Raw genomic sequence first — 20036 nt, forward strand, 5'->3', positions numbered from 1 at the left:
ATCAGAATTGGGGTAGGTAGCGTCCACAAGGAGTTTATATCTAAATTGGCTTACTGCATGAAGAAGTTTGAGAGTCACTGTTTTAAAGTTTTGGTGAGGAAAATAAGGCCTGTGGGTCAGATCTAGCCCATGGAGCTGTTTCAACCAACCCACAGGACTCCCCACAGGTCTGGAAATTTGGTGGTGGTAAGGGGTGACAGTGTTAATTGCTGCATCTCCTTGAGTCTTAGCAATTGATGCTGCTACCTCCAATTTCCAGTCCTGTGGGCCAGGTGATGAGACTCCATGCTCTGGATCCAGCCCAGACCATCCCCATGCTACTCATTGACCCCATGCCACTTATCCACTCATGCAAGGCTGGATGAGTTGGGCACCAGTGTTCTAAAGTATACTATGTGGGTTGATATCCACCCCCCAGTGATCTTCCCAAAAAAGACCTCTTTGACAAGGTCTTTCTATTATTTTTTCCTATTTGGGTTTGCTATATCTCTAGCTACCATACAATTAATGGAAAATAATGGAAATTCCTCCCATCCTTCCCCTCCCAGACATAATCACTGGGGAAACTCCTGTAGGTTTTCATCTTCTATGTGCACATAAGCAGAAATGCCACCCAGTTTGCCAGAGATTATACAACTTATTTTTCTGGACATCTACAGAATTCCAGAAATGGATTCCTAGGCCGCATCTACACAAATTGCTGACTGCTCAGTAGCTCATTATTACTGCACAGTAGCGTTGCATGGCACAAAGCATGATGTGATGTTACTGCACAGTAGTAAGGAGCTACTGCGCAGTCAGCATCACCTAAAAGCCATGCAGTGACCGTACTAGATGAGTAATTCCAGTTACTGAAAAGTAATTTAGTACTTGTCTATACAAGTATTAAATGACTGCACAGTAACAACTGCACAGTCAGTGTCTCATGTAGATGTGGCCCTAGGTTCTCTTTCTAGTTGTAGGACTGTAATTTACTGTAAAAGTCAAAGTAGGGGGTGAAGAATTCTGCCTCCTGAATTCTATATTTTTGTTAAAGGTGCTCTATATTTACATAATGATACATACTAATGTATGATTTACATCTACATCATGATGCATACATAATGATACATAATAATATATACATGTATCCTCTCAGCATTTATCATATCCAAATACATGGATCTGACACGTTCATTTTAGAAGCAGTGTACTTTGGTCTGCTGTATTAGAGACCGTGATTCTACCCTCTGTTCTGCTGGAGATAACCTTTGGCAACATATTATATCCTTTATTCTAAGCCACTGAAAACAGAACATTAAAAAAAGTGTTAAATAAGCTTAAGTAAAAGTCCACCTACAAAAAAAGTTATAATACAAATAGCTATAAAGCAACCCAACTCAACCTTTCAGGCAAAAATGTGAGACCAGATACATTAGAAGCTACTCTTCTAATGAAATTCATGAAACTCATGAACCCTTTGATAAGCCTGGGACTGTGTATGAAGCAATTCTAGGCCCATTTAATAGCCATTATAGGACATTCAGTGGTTTCAATTAAATTTCCAGAAATGTTCACTGAGTTTCCTTCAACCACCAAAGAAAACTTCAAGTCCACCTATATAATTTCAAATCAAGGCATCATTCACAGATCTCTGTAAATCATAGAACTCTAATTTTGAACCCAGTTTTTCCTTATATTTCCTGTCTCTAGGACCATGTCAAATTTATATGAAGATCCTGACTGGTCACAGAAGGACATGGAAGCAACACTCAAGGATGCTCGAAAGCACGTGCTCAAAAACAAGCTTACCTCCTGCTTTTCTATTAGTCGTCTAAAATACTATTTAAAAGAACTGTATCGGCGGAGTCAAGAGGGATACGAGATATCTTTTACAGATCTGTGGGGACTTATCATTGAAGGTCTATTGCATGATGGGGTACTGTGTGTTTTGTTGCTGTTCCTAATAGTTCAATTTTTTTATTTTCCAAGGAATATTTCTAGAACCTAACTTGTTTTCAGTACTGGTAATTTTTTGAAGGGATTGATTTTTACATTTTCAAAAATAAATTGTGCCTCGTAAGATTTACACTGTGTGAGCAACATGACCAATAAAAACTGGCAACATAAAAAAACAAACTAAGAAAACAAAACAGAAATTTCATTGTATGACTAACAGAATCTTTTATTTTTCTTAACCATTTAATTAAAAAATTCTATGTTTTTCAAGTCCACAGAAAAACTCATATTTTTTCAAATATATCTTTATTTCCACATTTTGCAAAATCCATTTAAAAAAGAAAGGTTGAAGTATTCAGAATTCCAATCGAGTTCTATGGCAACACAAGAAAAGTATTTCATGAAGGCTTGGGCACACAGATGTGACTAGCACCTTAGTGTATTAGCAAGATCTCTGGTTCCCAGAACTCAATTCAGCCTGAAGAAGGGCAGGCAGTGTTGGCAGCACTAGTGTTCCTCTAGACTCTGGAGTGAAAGGAACAGATGCAGTTCTTAGGAGACTCAAAATAAGCATGCTATCCTGTCACTTTGGCACTTAGCACTGTTCACTTACTCCTTTAACCAATTGTGAATTTAGAAGGCAATGCAACAGAGTTAGATTCTGTCCACTCTACATTGAACCATGTAGGGTGTCAATAGATCACATATTTACCAAGAGAAAGCCTTTTGTGCCAGAATCCTACAGATTCTAGTGCTGCTAACACTGCCTGCCTTTCTTCAGGCTGAATTCAGTGCAACTTCTAACACTTGTAGAGTATGCCAGATCAAATGTGCTAAGAATCCCCCTTACAAAACAGACACAAGTAAATAGCAGCTCATTCAAGTTACTTGCTAGTCATTCCAAGGACAAGCCTGTTGGACTGTGCACTCTCTCTGCCCTCCGAGCAGCAATAAAGAATGGAAGGACTACATGGGTAAAGGGCTGTGCAGCTCCTTGTTTTGACTCCAGTCAATCAGGACCACATCAAATGAGATGTCTGTTTACAGCCATAGAGTTACCCTACCTGGATTTAAATCTCTCATACTTGCTCACAGCCTACATTTTCATACGTTTCTTTTGCACAAAGTGTTTTAAGTTTCTTTTTTGGATGTTTTCTAAAATAAGCAATGTGAAAAATGGTATTTTTCACAAGTGTAATCTTAGATTCATTCAGGGGAAAAAACAAAGCTGAGTTTTATTTCTGAACACTTTAGAAGCATTCAATTAACAGGACTATTCAAATGCTTGCATTTAAGCACTTGCTTAGACAATAAAGAGAATGAGGGACAGAGATCAGCACTTTGAGGACTAAGCCCATAGAGAAGAGCCTGGCTAGAACCTAGCTCTCATTCTGCTTTAATGTTTCTATCTCAGATTTAGTCAAAGCTTCATGTGTTGTTTACATTTTCCTGAGTTACCGTCTTTTTTTAAAACAGGAAAACCATCATAAACTCACAGATCAGCAACAAGCATTAAATCAGGGTCAGAATCCTTTGCCCATATACCTCTGCCTCAATGTGAAGGAGAAAATGAGCAATCAGGATTTTCGAGGTAATAATTATGTTCTAGAATTATATGTGGCTCAGTGCCATAAGTAGGATGGGGCGACTAGGGTAACTGTCTGGTACCAATTTGGTGGGGCGAGAAAAATTGGCTGCTGCTGCAGCTGCACCATCATACCAGTGGTGTGGCAGCAACCAGAAGCCGCTGCTGCTCTTGTGAGAGGCAGGTGCCCTGGGTTCCTGGCCACGTTATTGTGCCTCTGGTTTGGCTTTAAATCAAACATGATTCAGTTTAGGATTAGGCAAATTTGTTCATTTCATTCAAGATTCCTCAAATTAAGTTGCTGAAAGCAGAACTTACACTGTTTTATGAGTAAAATATGTATGTCTGTATATTTCCAGGTTGTCTGGAAAATGTGTACTACAGTGGAGGCTTTTATCACAAGTTTATCCATCCCTCACAGATACAGGAAGTGCCAGAAATCTCATGAGCTTTCTGTGCATCTCTTAGTATAAAGGAGAATTTGTTCTCCACACTCATCACTGTAACATGTACAGTGACTAAAAGTGCAGTTACAGAATATGGTAAACTAGTTTGTCATGAAGAGGCTGAAACCAAAAGTCTTATTCTATTGTTAACTCTGAGTCTCAAAACAGTTTTTCTGTGTACTCATGATCAGATTACTGCAGTCTCTCTTGTCTTCTCTCTTTAGAATGGGTGGAGTTTACCCCGTATGAGGTTGGATTCCAAAAATATGGAGCCTTCATTCCTGCAGAGCATTTTGGAAGTGAATTCTTCATGGGCAAAATGATGAAGAAGCTCCCAGAATCCCGTATCTGCTTCTTAGAAGGTGATTTGTTTCCTACAAACTGTAATGCTGATGCTACATTGCCGTAGCATCTAAAAATAACTGCTGTGCCACCAGAACTTCATAATACTACGCAGTCATTTAGTATTTGCTAAACCACGTACTAAATGACTGCTTAGTACCAAATGTGCAGTCCCAGGCATGTGAAGATGTGCCCAATGTGTAATATAAACCACTGACCAGCAAGCCACTTTGTTATGTTGGCAGCAATTGATGGAATCTCATTTTTCAGAAAGTGCTTATGGTCACATATTAGAATGAGTAATAGGTCACTCACTATCTGTAGGCTTTTAAAAATCTCCCTGTCATTATTTCATCCGATTTATCTAATTTCACTGCAAGAGGTATGCAATACTATACACCTTTATTTCAACAACAAATGTTGTATAACATTGCAGTTTACTTAAGCATGAGTTCCTTCTATAGTTCAAATCGCTAAGTTTAGGTTCTTATATAGAATAGACCTACTGGTGACTTACAGCTCTGCATAATCCAGCAATATAACATTGTGCATGCATATTAATGCATAATGCAGTAATATTCTAAATTTAATATGAAACTGTTCTGAGGAACAGCTTTGGTACATAAGGTATCCCATAATCTTTACAAATTTAAAGAAAATTTAAAGAAAATAAATACTGAAATCATAACGAGAATTTTTTTTACAGAAACAGACAGGAGAGAGGAATCAGACTGTGTGTATATTTCCAGATGATGTTCGAAATGAGCTGTAGAGTAGATGAAGCGGAAGAGGCTGCCAACATGTGGAGGATTAGCACTTAGTGGGTGTATCGACACATATGCTTTACTGCAGAGTCAACGAATTAGCTCTACAATAAAGCATCACCATCTGCATGTGCACCCCTATTAGGGCACAATAAATTAATTAACTCCACTGCAGGATAGTACTGTCTGGGACAAGGTGAAGTCATTTAGTGTACCAAAACACATGTATAAAAATGACTGGAGCTGGCTGGGGCTTGAGGGAGGGTGCTACAGTGCAAGGGCTGCCTGCTGCCTAGCCCCACACTGCATGACCCTTGTGCCCCAGCCAGGCCCTCTACAGCACACTGAGCCAGGGTGGAACAGCTCCGGACTGGCAGGCTAACCCTTCAGGGCGTCCCCCGTCAGCTGGGGCTGCTCCACCCCTGCTCAATGTACTGCGATCCTGGGTGCATATGTAAATTCTGCACCAGGGAGCAATAAACTCTGGCACAAACTGCACCGGAGTTTATTGCTATGTGCAGATTGCATGTGTAGCTGCACCTACATGTGCGGAGTAGACTAATTAGCTCCATAGTAAAGCATTGCCATCTACACGTGCACCAGTATTAGGGCACTGTAAACTAATTAACTCCATCATAAGATAATACTGTTGGGGACAGTACTATCTTACAGCAGGGCAATTTACTGCACTGCAACACACATGTAGACAGTAACCGCAGGTGTAAATTGTGCTTACTCAGCTCAGCCAGTTGGGAGGCTGCTCTGCCCTGGCTCAAATTGCTGCTGTCCCAAACACACATAAGACGTTGCACCCCAGAGCAGTTTACTCTGCCTCAGACAGATCCAGAGTTCAGAGCTTTGCCTTAATTTCACATGTAGATGCGCCCACTATGTTTAACTTGAAAAATGTTTTGAGCATGTTTGTACAGTCAAAAGATCATACTAGATAGCACTGGAGTGATATACAGTACACCTACTCCACCCTGAAATGAAGGCAACGTAGATACCTTCAAATGTCATTCTACCTGTAGCAATAACCATGCCCAAGGCAAAAAGGTTCTGGCACACACCCACTATTGTCTTATGGGTGGCCCCATAGCATTTGTCTGAGCTATGAAGCATGGTATCCTGCTTCATGGCAGTACTTCCTAGGATAGTCCTTTTAGGCCTTTTATGTTTTGGTAGCACAATAAAGATGGGGAAATCATTTTTCATTTGTTTCATTTTTATTTAGCGTAGAACTCTGTAAATGTCTGTAACATGGTTCAATAGCTGTCCTTTGCTTGAGTGGACTGAAATTTATTAAGAACATCAAGTGCTTAGGAACCAGTGACTATCAGGAATAAAGCTGCCTTCCAACTGTCATCTTTTTTCCTGGCAGATACAGCATAAAGCACAGATGTAATATAAACCTTCTTCAGGCAGCCTCTGAATTCCCGTAAAATTTCCACTCTGGTGGGGTTAACTGCTCCATTTTCCCACTCACGGCATTTTGTTAGTTCACTTTCCTCCTCGTCAGTGGTATAACTTGGGCAGGGTGACCAGGGCAACCTCCCCAGATGCCAGCTTGGAGAGAGGGAGAAAAAACAGCTGCAGCTGGCAGCCACCCAATCATAATTACAGTTGTGCCAGTGGAAGTTGCCCCGATTCTGCAGTTGCCCCTGTGCCCTGGATGCCAGACCATGTTGCTAGGCTGCTGCTCCTGGCAATGTGTGATGTTCAAAAATCACTCAGAGCCAAGGAGTCTGACATGGTATCTGAGTTCGAACTGATCAGTAGTGCATGCACAACATGAGACTCCAACCAGCAGTCCCTTCTGGCTTATGCTCTACCTCTTAAAGGTACAGTTTCCTATGCTAACACTAATTTGGGGGTATGGTATTTGAGGGTAACATTCTGAAAGGTTTTTGAGATACTAGATTTGGATCATCCTAGATATGGAAAAATAGCTCTAGAAAAATGAATTATAAGAGGATTATACTGTGAACCCCTCAAAGGATGGGGTCCCTCCTTTTTGACAGCAGCCAGCAAAATAATGAACGCTAAAGAAACGCACAGGGGGAGTCAGAGAAAAACAGATATTTCAGGATGAAGCTAATCCAGTCTCCTGTAGCTCTGTCACATCTGTTATGTAGCCCTGGTTTTTACAGGGCAGTAACACCATGCCATCTATCCACCCACAGTCACCCTACATTTTAACAGAATAGCTGGCTTGTGCTGTAGACTGACCAGGTCCAGTCCTCTCTTCCTCATGCTCCTCCTGGAAACTGAGACCCATGGGATACTTCTACTTGTCCTGTGCACCTCTATTTTTGGGGGATGCAGTGCACAGTCAAATTGGGAACGGTGGCACTATAAGCTTGCTTTCCTGCCTACTTTAATGTTATCAGAGAACTGTAATGAGGCAGGAGGGCATGCATGTGTTGAAGCCCTTTCCATGCTGGCTGTACACCCTGTGTGTGGGACCATTTTACCTCGCAGCAGCAGCACCCAGTTGGGAAACACCGAGATAAGTTGAGCGTGGCAATGGCTTTCAACTAGGGATACCACCACATTAAATAAAGTAGTGGAGGAATGACATTACTGCAAAAAGGTTGAGAACTACTGATATAAAGGGAGTTTCAGGTTATTGTTATGAAATGTAATGCAGTTAAGACTATTTGTCTGTGTGGAGCTTTCACAGCAGCCACAAGAAAAGGCTTTCAGTGAGAGAAGCAAACTGCTTTTATGCTGTGAACACCCAGAACAGAGTGGGTGCTGACTGATTTAAGTCATTTGACCTGTAGCTGCATTCAGCAACTGTCTGGAATGCTTTTGTGGGCCCACTTTGTTACTCCAAGTTGATAATGTGGCATGTGTTCTCGCAGCTGTTCAGACAGATATTGCTTACTGGCAGTCAGGCCAAAATATTTTCTGTAATTTAAAATGTTCAGTAATCATACTAATAGTATTCAGAAATAGTATTTACAAGCTTGCCAACAGGTGCTGGTTTATTGCATAATTTTTTGTATGCGTCTTAAAGTCCCAGCTCCTTGGAGGTATGTGAATAGGTGGGAGGCTGTCACTTAAAACAATAAATTTCCAGTGCCCATGCTTGCAGAGAAAATTTTGCAAATGTGACCCAAGTTCATCCTAGAAACTCAAAAATCAGAGCGCAAATAATCACTTTATATTTTTCAATCTCATAATTTTTATGCCTTTAAAAGTATTGGCAAAGCTTATCCCTAGCAGAAACACAGTCCAACTAAGTAAAAAAATTGGAATTCATACTTCATACTCAAGTCTTGAAAATAAATGGTAAAATCTTATGATCTGCTTAATAGAGAAGCTGTTTGTATCATGACAGTGATACTAAATTTATAAACTTATGAAAAATACCACACAAGCTGTTCTTGCACATAGTGCTATAGGTAGATAGTGCTCTTCATATTAACTAGCCAAATATGCGTGTGTGTGTGTGTGTGTGTGTGTGTGTGTGTGTGTGTGTGTGCGCATATGTATATGTATGTAAACTATATAAACACACTTTAGAAGCATTCAGTTAACAGGACTATTCATATGCTTGCATTTAAGCACTTTTTTAAGCAATAAAGAGAATCAGGGACAGAGCTCAGTACTTCAAGGACTAAGCCCATAGTGGAGAGCCTGGCTAGAACCTAGCACTCAGATATGTGTGTGTGAACAAGTACTTTTTATATGGAAATTTAGCAAAAACATGAAAAAAATACTAACAAAGGAAATTCATTTATAATTCTTTCAACAGTTTACCATATTGCTTTCTATCAAATTTCTTTTGTGTCACAGGGATCTGGAGTAGTGTTTTTTCCTTGAATATTCTGGATGCTTGGTATATATCTGTCCATTCAGAAGAGTTTTGGCACAGATGGACCAGAGACAGAATTATTGACATAGGTCAGTTATTTTTACATTGTATTACTATTTTACTTTTTCTTTCACCTGTTGATTTTCTTTTCCTGTTTGCTGCTACACACTTAAAAAATTAAAAAAAAAATTTTGGAATTACTTTAAAGACCTATTGAGGAGGTGAATTCCTCCAAGCTTATAGTGCAGAAGAAAGCAGGCCTTTCTACTTCAAATCGATTTGGACATGGGTGTCTGATGCCTCGAGTTACGCAAGAGCACGTTTCCCCCCTGACACCAGTCAGCCACCGGGGGGGTGGGAGGGGGAAGTCCCCCAGTGGCCGATCCCACTGGCCAGGGGGGAGTCCCCCGGCGGCCAATCCCGCTGGCCGGTGGGGGTACCCCGACAGCCAATGCCGCTGGCCAGTGGGGGTCCCCCAGTGGCCAATCCTGCCGGCGGCCAGTCCTGCTAGCCACGGGGGCACCGATCTCACTCACCATAAAAGTGGCCATGCCACTTCCAGAGCTCTGCAGCCCCTTCTGGAAGCAGTGCGGCCACTTTTGCTGGCAGCCCTGCTCCCCGGCCAGCATTTGCAGGGGGCACACTGGTGCTCCTGCCTGCTCCCTGCCCGCCGGCTACACAGGGAGCGTGGCCTGACAGGGGGTGCACCGGTGCTCTCAGGGGGTGCATGTGCACCCCCCACTACCCCCTACATGTCACCTCTGGATTCGAACCTTTTTATTGGTCCCTTGATTCAATTTGGAGATTCGGCCACTGAATCAGGCCAAATCTCCCCCGAATCAAATCACCGCCCAAAGCTTTGCATAGCCCTAAAAGAAAGCTATGTCCTGTGTGCAGTTCAGCAATAATTTCTGTTGCTTAAGGAGCACAACCAAAGGGGTTTCCAGAAAAATAAAACCCTTAGTTTTAATCTTTCTCCTTCCCACTTCAACTAAAGTAAATAAAAAGGATTTAAATAAAGGAGAACAAGTGAATAAGCTGCCAAGAGCAGTTGTATGATCTCCTTCATTGGAGGTTTAGAAGGAGAAGCTAAATAGATATCTGTCTAGGATGATTTAGGTATAGCATACCTGCATCTGTGCGTAGGGTTTGACTAGATGCCTTAAAAGAACCTGTCCAGCACTGTAATTCTAAGCAAGGTAGGAGAGACGGTCCTGATAAAGGCTTTGAGAGAGAAGAAGTAGGTAAGTGCCTGAAGTGATGGTAGGTTTTGCTCATACCTCACGATCCAACCACTCTTCTGTACTTTCTTCTTGGCCAAACACCAACTAGAGGCCATCCTTAAGAAGTTTACCATGCTTCTGCTTTATCCTTTAGTTTTATTTTGCCTGTGGCTGGTGAGTCAACATTATTTATTGAATATTAGTCATTTTTATTTTGGTCCCATTTGGGAAATTCTTTGGAAATGTTTATTATTTTACTTATCTTTCATTAAGGTGAGATAAATTATAACAACCACAATAATATGGCACCAAAGGTGTGCTTTAAAGAAATAAAAGACATTGGTCCTGACCCATAGAGATTTGATGCAAGAGTCCAATTCTGCAATATTTACTACTATGCATTATGCTTGCTATTGCAAGTCATTCCAGCCAAGGTAATAGAATTCCTTAGTAGAAAACATGACCTAAATAAGTATAGGTTTGTAGGACTGGAAATACACTGGAGAACAATAAATCCATATGGGTAGATCTAGGATTTTGAAAAGGGGGGTACAGACTATACAATGCATCCTCGCATATAGCACAACACATATTTTTCTCCAGTTGAAAAGAAACTGGAAGCTTTGCTAATATGCTAGGGACCTAGGGGTATATTATTCAGTTTAAGATTGAAGCAAAAGCAAGGATATCTTTACTGGAATGTGCATTAATTTGCTATATCACATAATGTATATAAAAAAACACAACTAGGCAAAAATAATCAAAAGATGTTTTTCATTAGTCCTGTAGTCTTCAGACTTAAATGTACATCTCTTTTTCAGATTCACAGAACAAAATCTAACATTCTTGAACATCTTGGCAATGCATCCAATGCCCCACTTACAATTATTTCTACACCTGAGCTAATGTTCGCTTGAGTTAATGTGTCCCTGCCTGAGTTCATGTTTTTACCTAGAGATAAAAACAATCTATGAGCTGTGAAATAGGAAATACATTACCAGAAGCAGCTAACAGATAGCAGAAGAAAGGATAGCTTGATCAGTGGAACATTAAGACCATTAAAATGGAGAGAGGGTCTTCAATACCCGTGGAATTAAAAGTTTAGAAGGAATTAGGTAGAGTATAATGAGCCATGAAGTCAATTGACTCTGTCACTGCTGCCTGAATAGAAATGTTGATGCCACTACCAGGCAGCTGTTTTTAAACTTGGGGTGAAAAAAGAATCAAGAGAGAGGTGCAGCTGCACCACAGCACCCCACCTGGATCCACCCCTGAATCTATACTACAGATGAGGGTATGGAGATAGAAGAGAATTGCAACAAATAACCTTACGGGTTACCTGCTTATATTTGCAAGCAGTAACTTGTTGTTTCCAGTTGTTGTCAGAATATGAATAAAGAAATTGGCAATGCTTGAAAAAGATATGAGCCTCGCACATGGACTGAGTGTATGCATGTGCAGGAGGGCAAAAAGAAGGGAGGGAGGACAGGAGCGAGATGCATGGCAAAGGTGCAGGGGGAAAAACTGGTTTTGGTACAGGGTACTAAATGGGGTAAAGTCAGAGATAAAGAGGAGTAAATTACCAGCAGTTGAATAAGAGCTTTCAGTGAGTACTTTGAGAAGAAGGGGCAGATTTGAGGAAGGTTAGAAGAATAAGCAAACAGATTAGAGAGACTGTATATAAGGAAATAAATACATTAAAACAAACCCCAACATCTGGTCTGGTCTGGTATATTGCAGTATGCTACACTAACTTATGGCGCAAGATTCCCCAGCAATGAATCCCAACATAACAATTCTTTCATATCATTCCTTCTGCAGAGGAAGAGTCTGTTCTGCCTCCAAGGCCAAATGAGCTGGATACTTGTGTGGTTGTTCCCCGAGATAGCTTTTCAAACATTTTACGAGATCTGGTTCTGTTGCGGCCTGCCATTTCAGAAATCCACAATTTTCTAAAGGGCTTCCATATGCATGATGACTACCTACTGAATAAGTTTTCTATCTGGAAAGGTATGGCAATAACATCGTGTTTTAAGAAGTATTTTTACATATTGGCTTGGAGTTCAACATTTTTGGAGGAGATCTGTAGACACCACTGAAAGTAAATGGAGTTACTTAAATGCCTATACTAGTTTCTTTGTGAAGAATCTCAGAGGGTAGTTCTGCAGGTAGCAAGATGTGGTATGATGGTTTTAACTTTGTGAGTATGGATGGAACTGTTATCCAGCAGTGGGAAAACAATGCATTAGTTGTGTTAATCATTACTGTATTCCAGCAGTGTCAAGATTTGCTAAGTGCTGCCACAACATTTAAGAGACTGAAGTCTCAGCTCCCCAAACAAGTGCCTGTAAAACCTTTTTACTGTGATTCTGGAATTCTGTGCTTAAACATCAACTCTGGATCTTCCAATAGTCTTTCTTTTTATCCCAGACCCCAGTCATAGTCTGGTCTCTTATCAGAGATTCTGTCCCCCAAAGTAACAAAATTTGATTTTCAGTTTAGTTTCAGTCCCTGAGTCTTCCATAGTTGCACCTTCTTTTTGTCCCTTGTTTAAAAAACCTATCCTACAACTGGTTCTGTTCTGGAATGCAGTTCTTATCAAATTTCTGTAATCTACATTTTTAGATGGCCCTTTCCACTTCAGTGAACTAAAAACTTGTTAAACACATTCAAAACCATCTTTTTTTAGAATTTTTTAGCAATCTTATGAAAGTCTTCCTTTTTCCTGGTACCCATAACTTGCCGATATAGAGGGAAGAGCCATTTAAACTACGTCCAGTCAACTTCTATATTTTTACTGTGTCAACCCCTGGGTTTAGAAAAGCAAGAAAAAACATTTCTCATACTGGAATTATTATTATTGGTATTACTACTATGCATTTTAAAGCTTCTCATGGTCTTGAAATTTTAGCATAAGTCCTATGGGGATGGATTAGTGGCCAGAGGGCAAGCATGGCAGCTGAAGGGTACAGAATACATTCCTTTATCACACTGGTTTGCAATTTATCACATGAGTATCTCTTCTATACATGTTGTGTGTGTGTGTTTATGCATCAGTTGCAGTTAAAAAGCAGTCTTTTACCTTTTTTTTTTTAACTGGTAAGAGACAGATTACTGGCTCTAGCATATTACCCAGCCAACAATATGTTACCTACCAATGAAAGCATAAATAGAATGTTTAGCTGCAGCAGTTATACACATAAATACCATATTTCCTTACATGCAATAAGCCCCAGAGTAAGATATGCACCTTGTTTTTCAAAGGCAGAATAAAGGACAAAAAGATCTTTCCTTGTAGTGAGTAACTGAATGGCAGCAGCTAGAGAGTTGAGCCTACTCATTGTTCTGTTCCCTTTGTATTGGTGCAGACTATTTTTGGTTTTGCCCAGTAAGCAGCAGACTCTGTTCTTACCATATTTCTTACATATGATGTGCACTCAAATATCCAGCAGCTGTTTTTGGGGAAAAAAGATGCAGGCTGTATGTAAGAAAATATGTTATGATTTGTAACTAAGTATGTAAATGACCTCATTCATAGTATCAGATCAGTATCATCACATTATCTTTGATCTTTACCCCTACAAAATAAGGAAGTTTTGTTCTCATTTTTTTATAAAAAACAGAGGCAAAGAGAATTTAAGGGTATCATGTGGATCCAGAGCAGGTACAGTACCATGTTCACACCCCTCTTTCAGAACACACCATGGGAGCAGCAGCTGGGGACTTATTTTAAATACCCAAACTGGGTGAGAATTCCCCCCTTCTTCCCCTCTATGCTCAGTGGTACGTCTCCTCCCTGCCCTTCCTATGTCCCCCACACCTATCACTGCTGCTGTCCCCACTTTCCTTGGCTGATCCAGGGGTGGAGAGAGCTCCAGAGCTGCTTGTATACTGCTCCGGCAGGGCTGTGAGGAAGTCAGGTTCAGCCAGGAACAGCAGCAGCAGCAAACAGGTTTCCTCTCCCTGCCCAGTCTCCCTGGATGTTCCCTGCCAGCTTGGGAGCAGGCTCTGGGAGAGGGAATCTGCTTGCCACTGCTGTTGCTACTGTTGTCCTCAGCTGAGACCAGCTCCCCACCCAGCCTGCCAGGAACAGCTCTGGAGCTTCCCCCATCCCTGGGGCAGCTGGGCACAGCTGCAGTGGAGAGCAGTAGGGTTAGAATGGAAGGGGAGAGGAAGGGAGGTACCACTGAGCACAGAGGGGTGGGGTGCCAAAAGCAGGATGTGAGAGATGCTTATCTGATTCAGGGTCTTTAAAAAAGTCACTGGGCTGATGCTCCTGTAGAATGGCCTGCCTGTCCCAGTGGGGGAGGGGAAGCCAGGAGCAGGGATACAGCCATTGCTTCGGTGCCAGTTGCTGCTCCTTCACCCCCTATTACAAAATCCTGGATCCACCCATGAAGGTCTAGTGTATCCCCAACACTGCTAAGGCAGTAAAGCTTGTGTAGATGTGCCCTATGTCAAGGATCTAAAGGAGAACCAAATTCCCTTTCCAGACTCTAACTCTTCACTTTCCTCACAGGAATAGCATACCTGTTTTTGCACTGGCATATGCTGTTGACAAGAACTGTTTTTCTTGTAGATTGTGCACTTGATTCTGTCCCCAACCAGCTGACAGGATCAGAAGACCAACTCTTCCTGATAGATACTGCATTTGTCTTCGAGTCCAGTTACCCACCACTTATGAGGACAGAAAGAAAAGTGGACCTCATTTTGCATTTCAACTACAGTTCAGGATCACAGATAAAAGTGGGAATTATACACTTTCTTCTATAATGTTCTTTCACCAGCGCTTTAGGATTTAGCTGCCAGAATTATTAACTCCCTACTACCAAACAGTGAGAGGGAAATATCTACTTAGGAATCAGCTTGAACTAATACATTTTCAGTAGTATGAATCAGTGCCAGTATAAACATCTCTAATAAGTAGTAGTGATAGAGATTGCCTGCAATTTCTCTCACTTCTTCAGTGAGTGTGCAATTTAGCAAAAATTAATCTGGGTATATTTGGATTATCTAAATGTGAAAGAAATTTTAGAATGTTTAGATCCTATTTTCAACTTGACACTGAAAATCTGTGGGGGGGGGTGTTTTAGCTACTTTTGAAGAATCTAGGTTTATAATTAATGACTTTATAAGCATTTGAAAATTGCATCTCCTATTTGGAGGTGGACTTCCTTATATACGCATTAATTCACACCAACTCCTATGTCAGGAAAACTACACATACAGTGCAAGAGTCCTGTTTGAGTGTTTGACCTCCTAGTCAGACACACAGATAAAGGCAAAAAAAATCCTGAATGCTTCATCAGGCTTGTAAATATCTCTCTGTACATTGACGGTGGGAGTTGGACTTTTAAGTAAAAACAGCTGGTCCTTTTCTTTTTTTTTCCCTTTCTGTGGTAACAGCCTTTGAGGGAAGCCTCTAAATACTTCTCGAAGCAAGGAATTCCTTTCCCCAAAGTTGTGCCAAGTGAAGATGAAACAAAAAATCTGAAGGAATTCTATATGGTTGGAGATAAAGAGGGCCCAGAAACTCCTATAGTACTGCTCTACCCACTAGTGAATGACACCTTTAGAAACTACAAAGCACCTGGTAAGTTAACAGCTGCCAATCACTTAACTGAAGTCAGCAGGAATAACCTGTCCATCTTTTTAATTCCTACTTTTTATTTCAATCCAATAAACCTTTATTGGTCAAGTATCTGTAAAAGATTTTACTCACTATTGGATCAGGTCTTCTCGACTCTGGAACATATTCCAGACCCCACAATCTCAATTTTTTTAATAGACACCAGTACATCAGATCCATTATAGAAATGTAGCCAGGTTACACACTGAACATTTGTGCCCTTCATTTGGGATTTCCTTGAGTCTTTTTTATTTCATGGATCACCCATCATAAATGAACAAGGTCCTAGGTATACTTTGAGTTTGCAGTGTCAGAAATTAGTATACCTATTTTTTGCTGTACCTCTGATACCTTCTTATGGAAGGAAGGGCTGTAGAATTTATGGTGTACACTTTAAAAATGCTTCCAGGCTTATAGTTATAAAGATAACCTTGAAAATGTAATCCACGTGTAAACTGATGTAACGATACCAGCTGAAAAAATTACTCTGAGCTGTGACTCGCTTCTCTTCACTTCAGTGGGTTCTTGATTCTAAAATCTACAGAGGGCGCTTAAAGGTCAGTATAGCTAATTACAGCAGTGATGATCATTTTTAGCAAAGGTACCTACCTAAACCCTGCAACTTCAGTTTACATCTTTAGGAGTTGAAAGCATCAGTTGCCCCTTGCCCAGGTGTCAAAATCTCTGGATTCCCCTGTGAAAACTTCCAAAACACAGTTATTATTTCTATGAAAATGCAATATACCAAAACCCAAAAATGTAGGAACAGCATAAAATACATTGGATTCAATAGAAAAATAGATATGGGGCTGCCATAATGATATTATTAAACATTTTTCTCTCTTTGTCATGAAAACATCAATCGTTTTTTAATTAAAGGAAGCATCCATAGATTCTCCAAGGTGCCCTAGAGTCCAAGTAAATGCAGAAATAAATGCAGTTTGCCACAAAACACCTGAGGTCTCATGATCAATATCTCTGTCTGAAACATTCCCTTTTCTCTTTTACAATACAAATATTTGACTGTGGCACTATAGAGTACTCTTCTATTAATGCCTCTTTTTTTCTGCCAACTGCCATCAAGGCATCTTCTTTTTCACATTAGATTATTGATATCCCACCTCATCTAAAAACACTGTTAATGTTTCCCCGTGTCCTGACTTGTAGAAGGTTCAAACACTGACACCAACACTCTTCTCCACTCCCTCACCACAGCAGGCATCTGATTTCCACCAGCCAACAGAGATCTGTTCTATAGGTCTTTATAAAGAATTTAAAGAATTTATACTGTATTTATCATTGAAGTGGCTGAACACTTTTCAGTAGTGCATTACCCAAGATGACTAATGTCTGTGACCCATTATTTTGGTTTCTTATTCTCTACCTAATGGAACAATGTTTAATGGTGGAGTAGGGTTCCCACACCCCGGGAGGGGGCGCATTTTTTTGTTTTCTTGTGTTTAATATAGATGTTGCTATCTGTTTATGCTGGACAAGGTCAAAAAATATGTCTTGCACTTGGAGCTGACAGATGCATGGCATATGATGGTCCTTAATTCGTAAGGAAATTCATTCCACTCTCTTGCATGAGCCTCTGAAAGTTTTGCCTTCTTCACAGATAAGATTTACCATTATAACCATTATAAGAAAGTTGCATTGTACCATAAAACTAAATTTGTTGATCCCTGAGATTTATCATGAACTTTAGGAATTTTTAAGATGTCTTAAACCTGGTACATTGAGCAGTAGTTGAATTTGATTTGATGTTATACAGAAAGCCTATGCAGAGAGAGTAGAGGATAAGTTTGATGAGCCTGAAGTAGCCTGCATTGTTGAGATGTACTGCAGTGTTCTGAATTAGCTGGAATTTCTTAAGTGACAAAGGCCCAAGACCATAATACGGTTTCAATAATTAACCCAATTGCTACTTTTCCTTTAGGTGTGAAGCGCAGCCCCTCAGAGATGGCAGATGGTGACATTGATGTTGCCAGTACCAATGGTCCATATAATATACATTATATGCAATATTCAGCGAAAACTTTTGACAAGCTAGCAAACCTGAGTTACTACAACATTGAGAATAACAAAGATGCACTTCTTCATGCTTTGCATATAGCAGTGGAAAAGAAAAAAAAGTGTAAGAAGTATTCACCATCTCAGACATCACTCTTCTGAGATTATTTTTCTGTATGTTGCACCACAGAGAAAGGTGCTCTACTGATTGTCCAGCACTGTGGAATACAAAGGAAATATTCTTGTGTTGCTGTTACTGAAGAAAAGGAACTGGAACAGAAAGTGACACGGGGTGAAAGAAGAGCAGCAGCTAAAAATACAACTTAGCCCGTCATCGTAAAAATGTAATGTCTGGCTGCCAGAAAAGGGTATAAATATAAAGAATAAATCTCATTAATGAATGAATATGCTTCCATGGTTGCCAGCCTCACCAGAGGGGCTAAATTCGGAATGGACCTGAGAACGAACTATGCTACAACTTCTACATGTGGTCTTTCAAGTCAGGGTTGAGGTATCTTGGCAAAGAAATGCAAGGAAGCTTGAATTTAACAATGTTTTGCTCTACATCTAGTATAAAGAAAGGACATCTGCTTACCAGGACTGTAAATTCCAAACTGTAAAGGAGAACAAAATCCATTTTTCATATAATAACAACATAATGTACTAAGATATTTTCATGTTAATGTAAATAAACATGAAGTTTTGTGCAGTTATGTGTTGGATTCTACACACCAAAAAAATCATGTTTTTAAAACAACTTCCTTCTCTATTAGCTGAGCAACTAATGACAGTGGTTACCTCTATATTCACAGCAGCTAACAAAATATTTGTAAAAGGAGATGATACAAGCATCAGAGTTCAAAACCAGACCTGAATATAAATCAGTGTCACAGTATTTTAGGGCGTTTGAATTTGGGGTTTCAGCTTAGGCCAATATCTAGTAAGATAATCCCCCTCAAAAAATTCACTAAGTGGAAGGTAATTCTGCTGACATATCAGAGATCAGAAGCCAGATAACCTTTCAAGAATATTAGTTTTAAAACCAAAAATTAGAAACCTGGATAAAGTAGAGCTAAAGGTACTTGTAAAGACCCAAATTACTTTGGTTCTCCCCTTGTCTTCCTTTTACCCGTCTTTCATGTAGATATGCAAAATGCACACAGTGGAATATTGTTTTTAAAATGTATTTCATACACACTCATCTTGGACACTTTTGTCACCAAAAAGTTTTGAGTACTTTCATGTGAATGCTCTAATAACATGATCTGGATAAGATTTAGATATGAGATATACTAGCTCTGTGTTTAATCTACTTGAATAACTGGCTGACCCAAGAACCTCAGAGTTTAACCTGTGTCCACCCCTAGCTCTTGGAACTCACAGGCCCTACTCACTGCCCTCTGTTTCAATCTCCTGGAGCATTTGCCCTGGATACCAACTCTGTTATGCCCCTGCTTGGAAGGACACACCTGGCAGAATCAGGATCCACTAGGGAGTAGAGAATGATTGCTTTTCTGTATTTTATTTGTCTAAGTAGGAATCTATGAAATCTTCTGTGAGTGTGCCTACACAAGACACTTTATGCGCAGTAGACTAACCTACTGTGCAGTAAAGAGTCACTATATAACCTTGCACAGCTACTGTGTAGTTCACTAGTACCTGTAAATACAAGCACTAAACTAACTGTACAGTAGGTACTGCACAATACAGTTCTTGAAGACCCATGTTTACATTTGTAACATTTGTTTAATCTTTAAGTCTTGTGTTATCAAGACTCAGATCACCAGGATGTAACTTGAAATTCTCTTCTCCCTAGTGGATCCTGATTCTGCCAGGTGTGTCCTTCCAGGCAGAGGCATAACAGAGTTGGTGTCCAGAGCAAATGCTCCAGGAGATTGAAACAGAAGGCAGTGAGTAGGGCCTGTGAGTTCCCTGATTGAGAACAGGTTAAATTTGTTCTCAATCAGACACACCAGCAGGAGGCCCAGCAGCTCCCCCCAGGAGACAATCAGCACGGGGACCAGGAGCGGGTCCCAGGACAGCTTGCCACGGAAGCAGGGAACTGAGCAGCATGGGGACAGAGTCCCTCTCTGCTTCCCACTGTCCCGGTGCTTCAGGGCTCCCAGCTTCTCAGGAGTGGGGAGCTGAGCAGCTCTGGGACCAGGAAGCTCTTGCTTCCCCACTCAGCCAGGGGCTGGGTGGGAGCTGTCCCGCTGTGGGTGGACCAGGGGATGGAGTGGGGGGCTAGCAGCAAGTCCCCAGCTGGGTAGGGA

General features: G+C 40.7%; 1 protein-coding gene across 1 annotated transcript in view; it reads left to right on the forward strand.

Annotated features, from left to right (window-relative positions):
• Nucleotides 1-18472, forward strand: part of LOC102568705 (cytosolic phospholipase A2 epsilon) — a 69475-nt gene extending 51003 nt beyond the window's left edge. The window contains exons 14-21 of the mRNA XM_006270327.4: nt 1693-1918; nt 3415-3529; nt 4194-4331; nt 8880-8987; nt 11943-12131; nt 14701-14867; nt 15528-15714; nt 17690-18472. Of these exons, the coding sequence (XP_006270389.1) occupies nt 1693-1918; nt 3415-3529; nt 4194-4331; nt 8880-8987; nt 11943-12131; nt 14701-14867; nt 15528-15714; nt 17690-17925 (1366 nt within the window). The 3' untranslated portion in view covers nt 17926-18472. The remainder of the gene's footprint in view (nt 1-1692; nt 1919-3414; nt 3530-4193; nt 4332-8879; nt 8988-11942; nt 12132-14700; nt 14868-15527; nt 15715-17689) is intronic.
• The last annotated feature ends 1564 nt before the right edge of the window (nt 18473-20036 follow it).

This window comes from Alligator mississippiensis, chromosome 2 (genome assembly GCF_030867095.1).
Source record: "Alligator mississippiensis isolate rAllMis1 chromosome 2, rAllMis1, whole genome shotgun sequence".
Classification (NCBI taxonomy): Eukaryota; Metazoa; Chordata; order Crocodylia; family Alligatoridae; genus Alligator; species Alligator mississippiensis.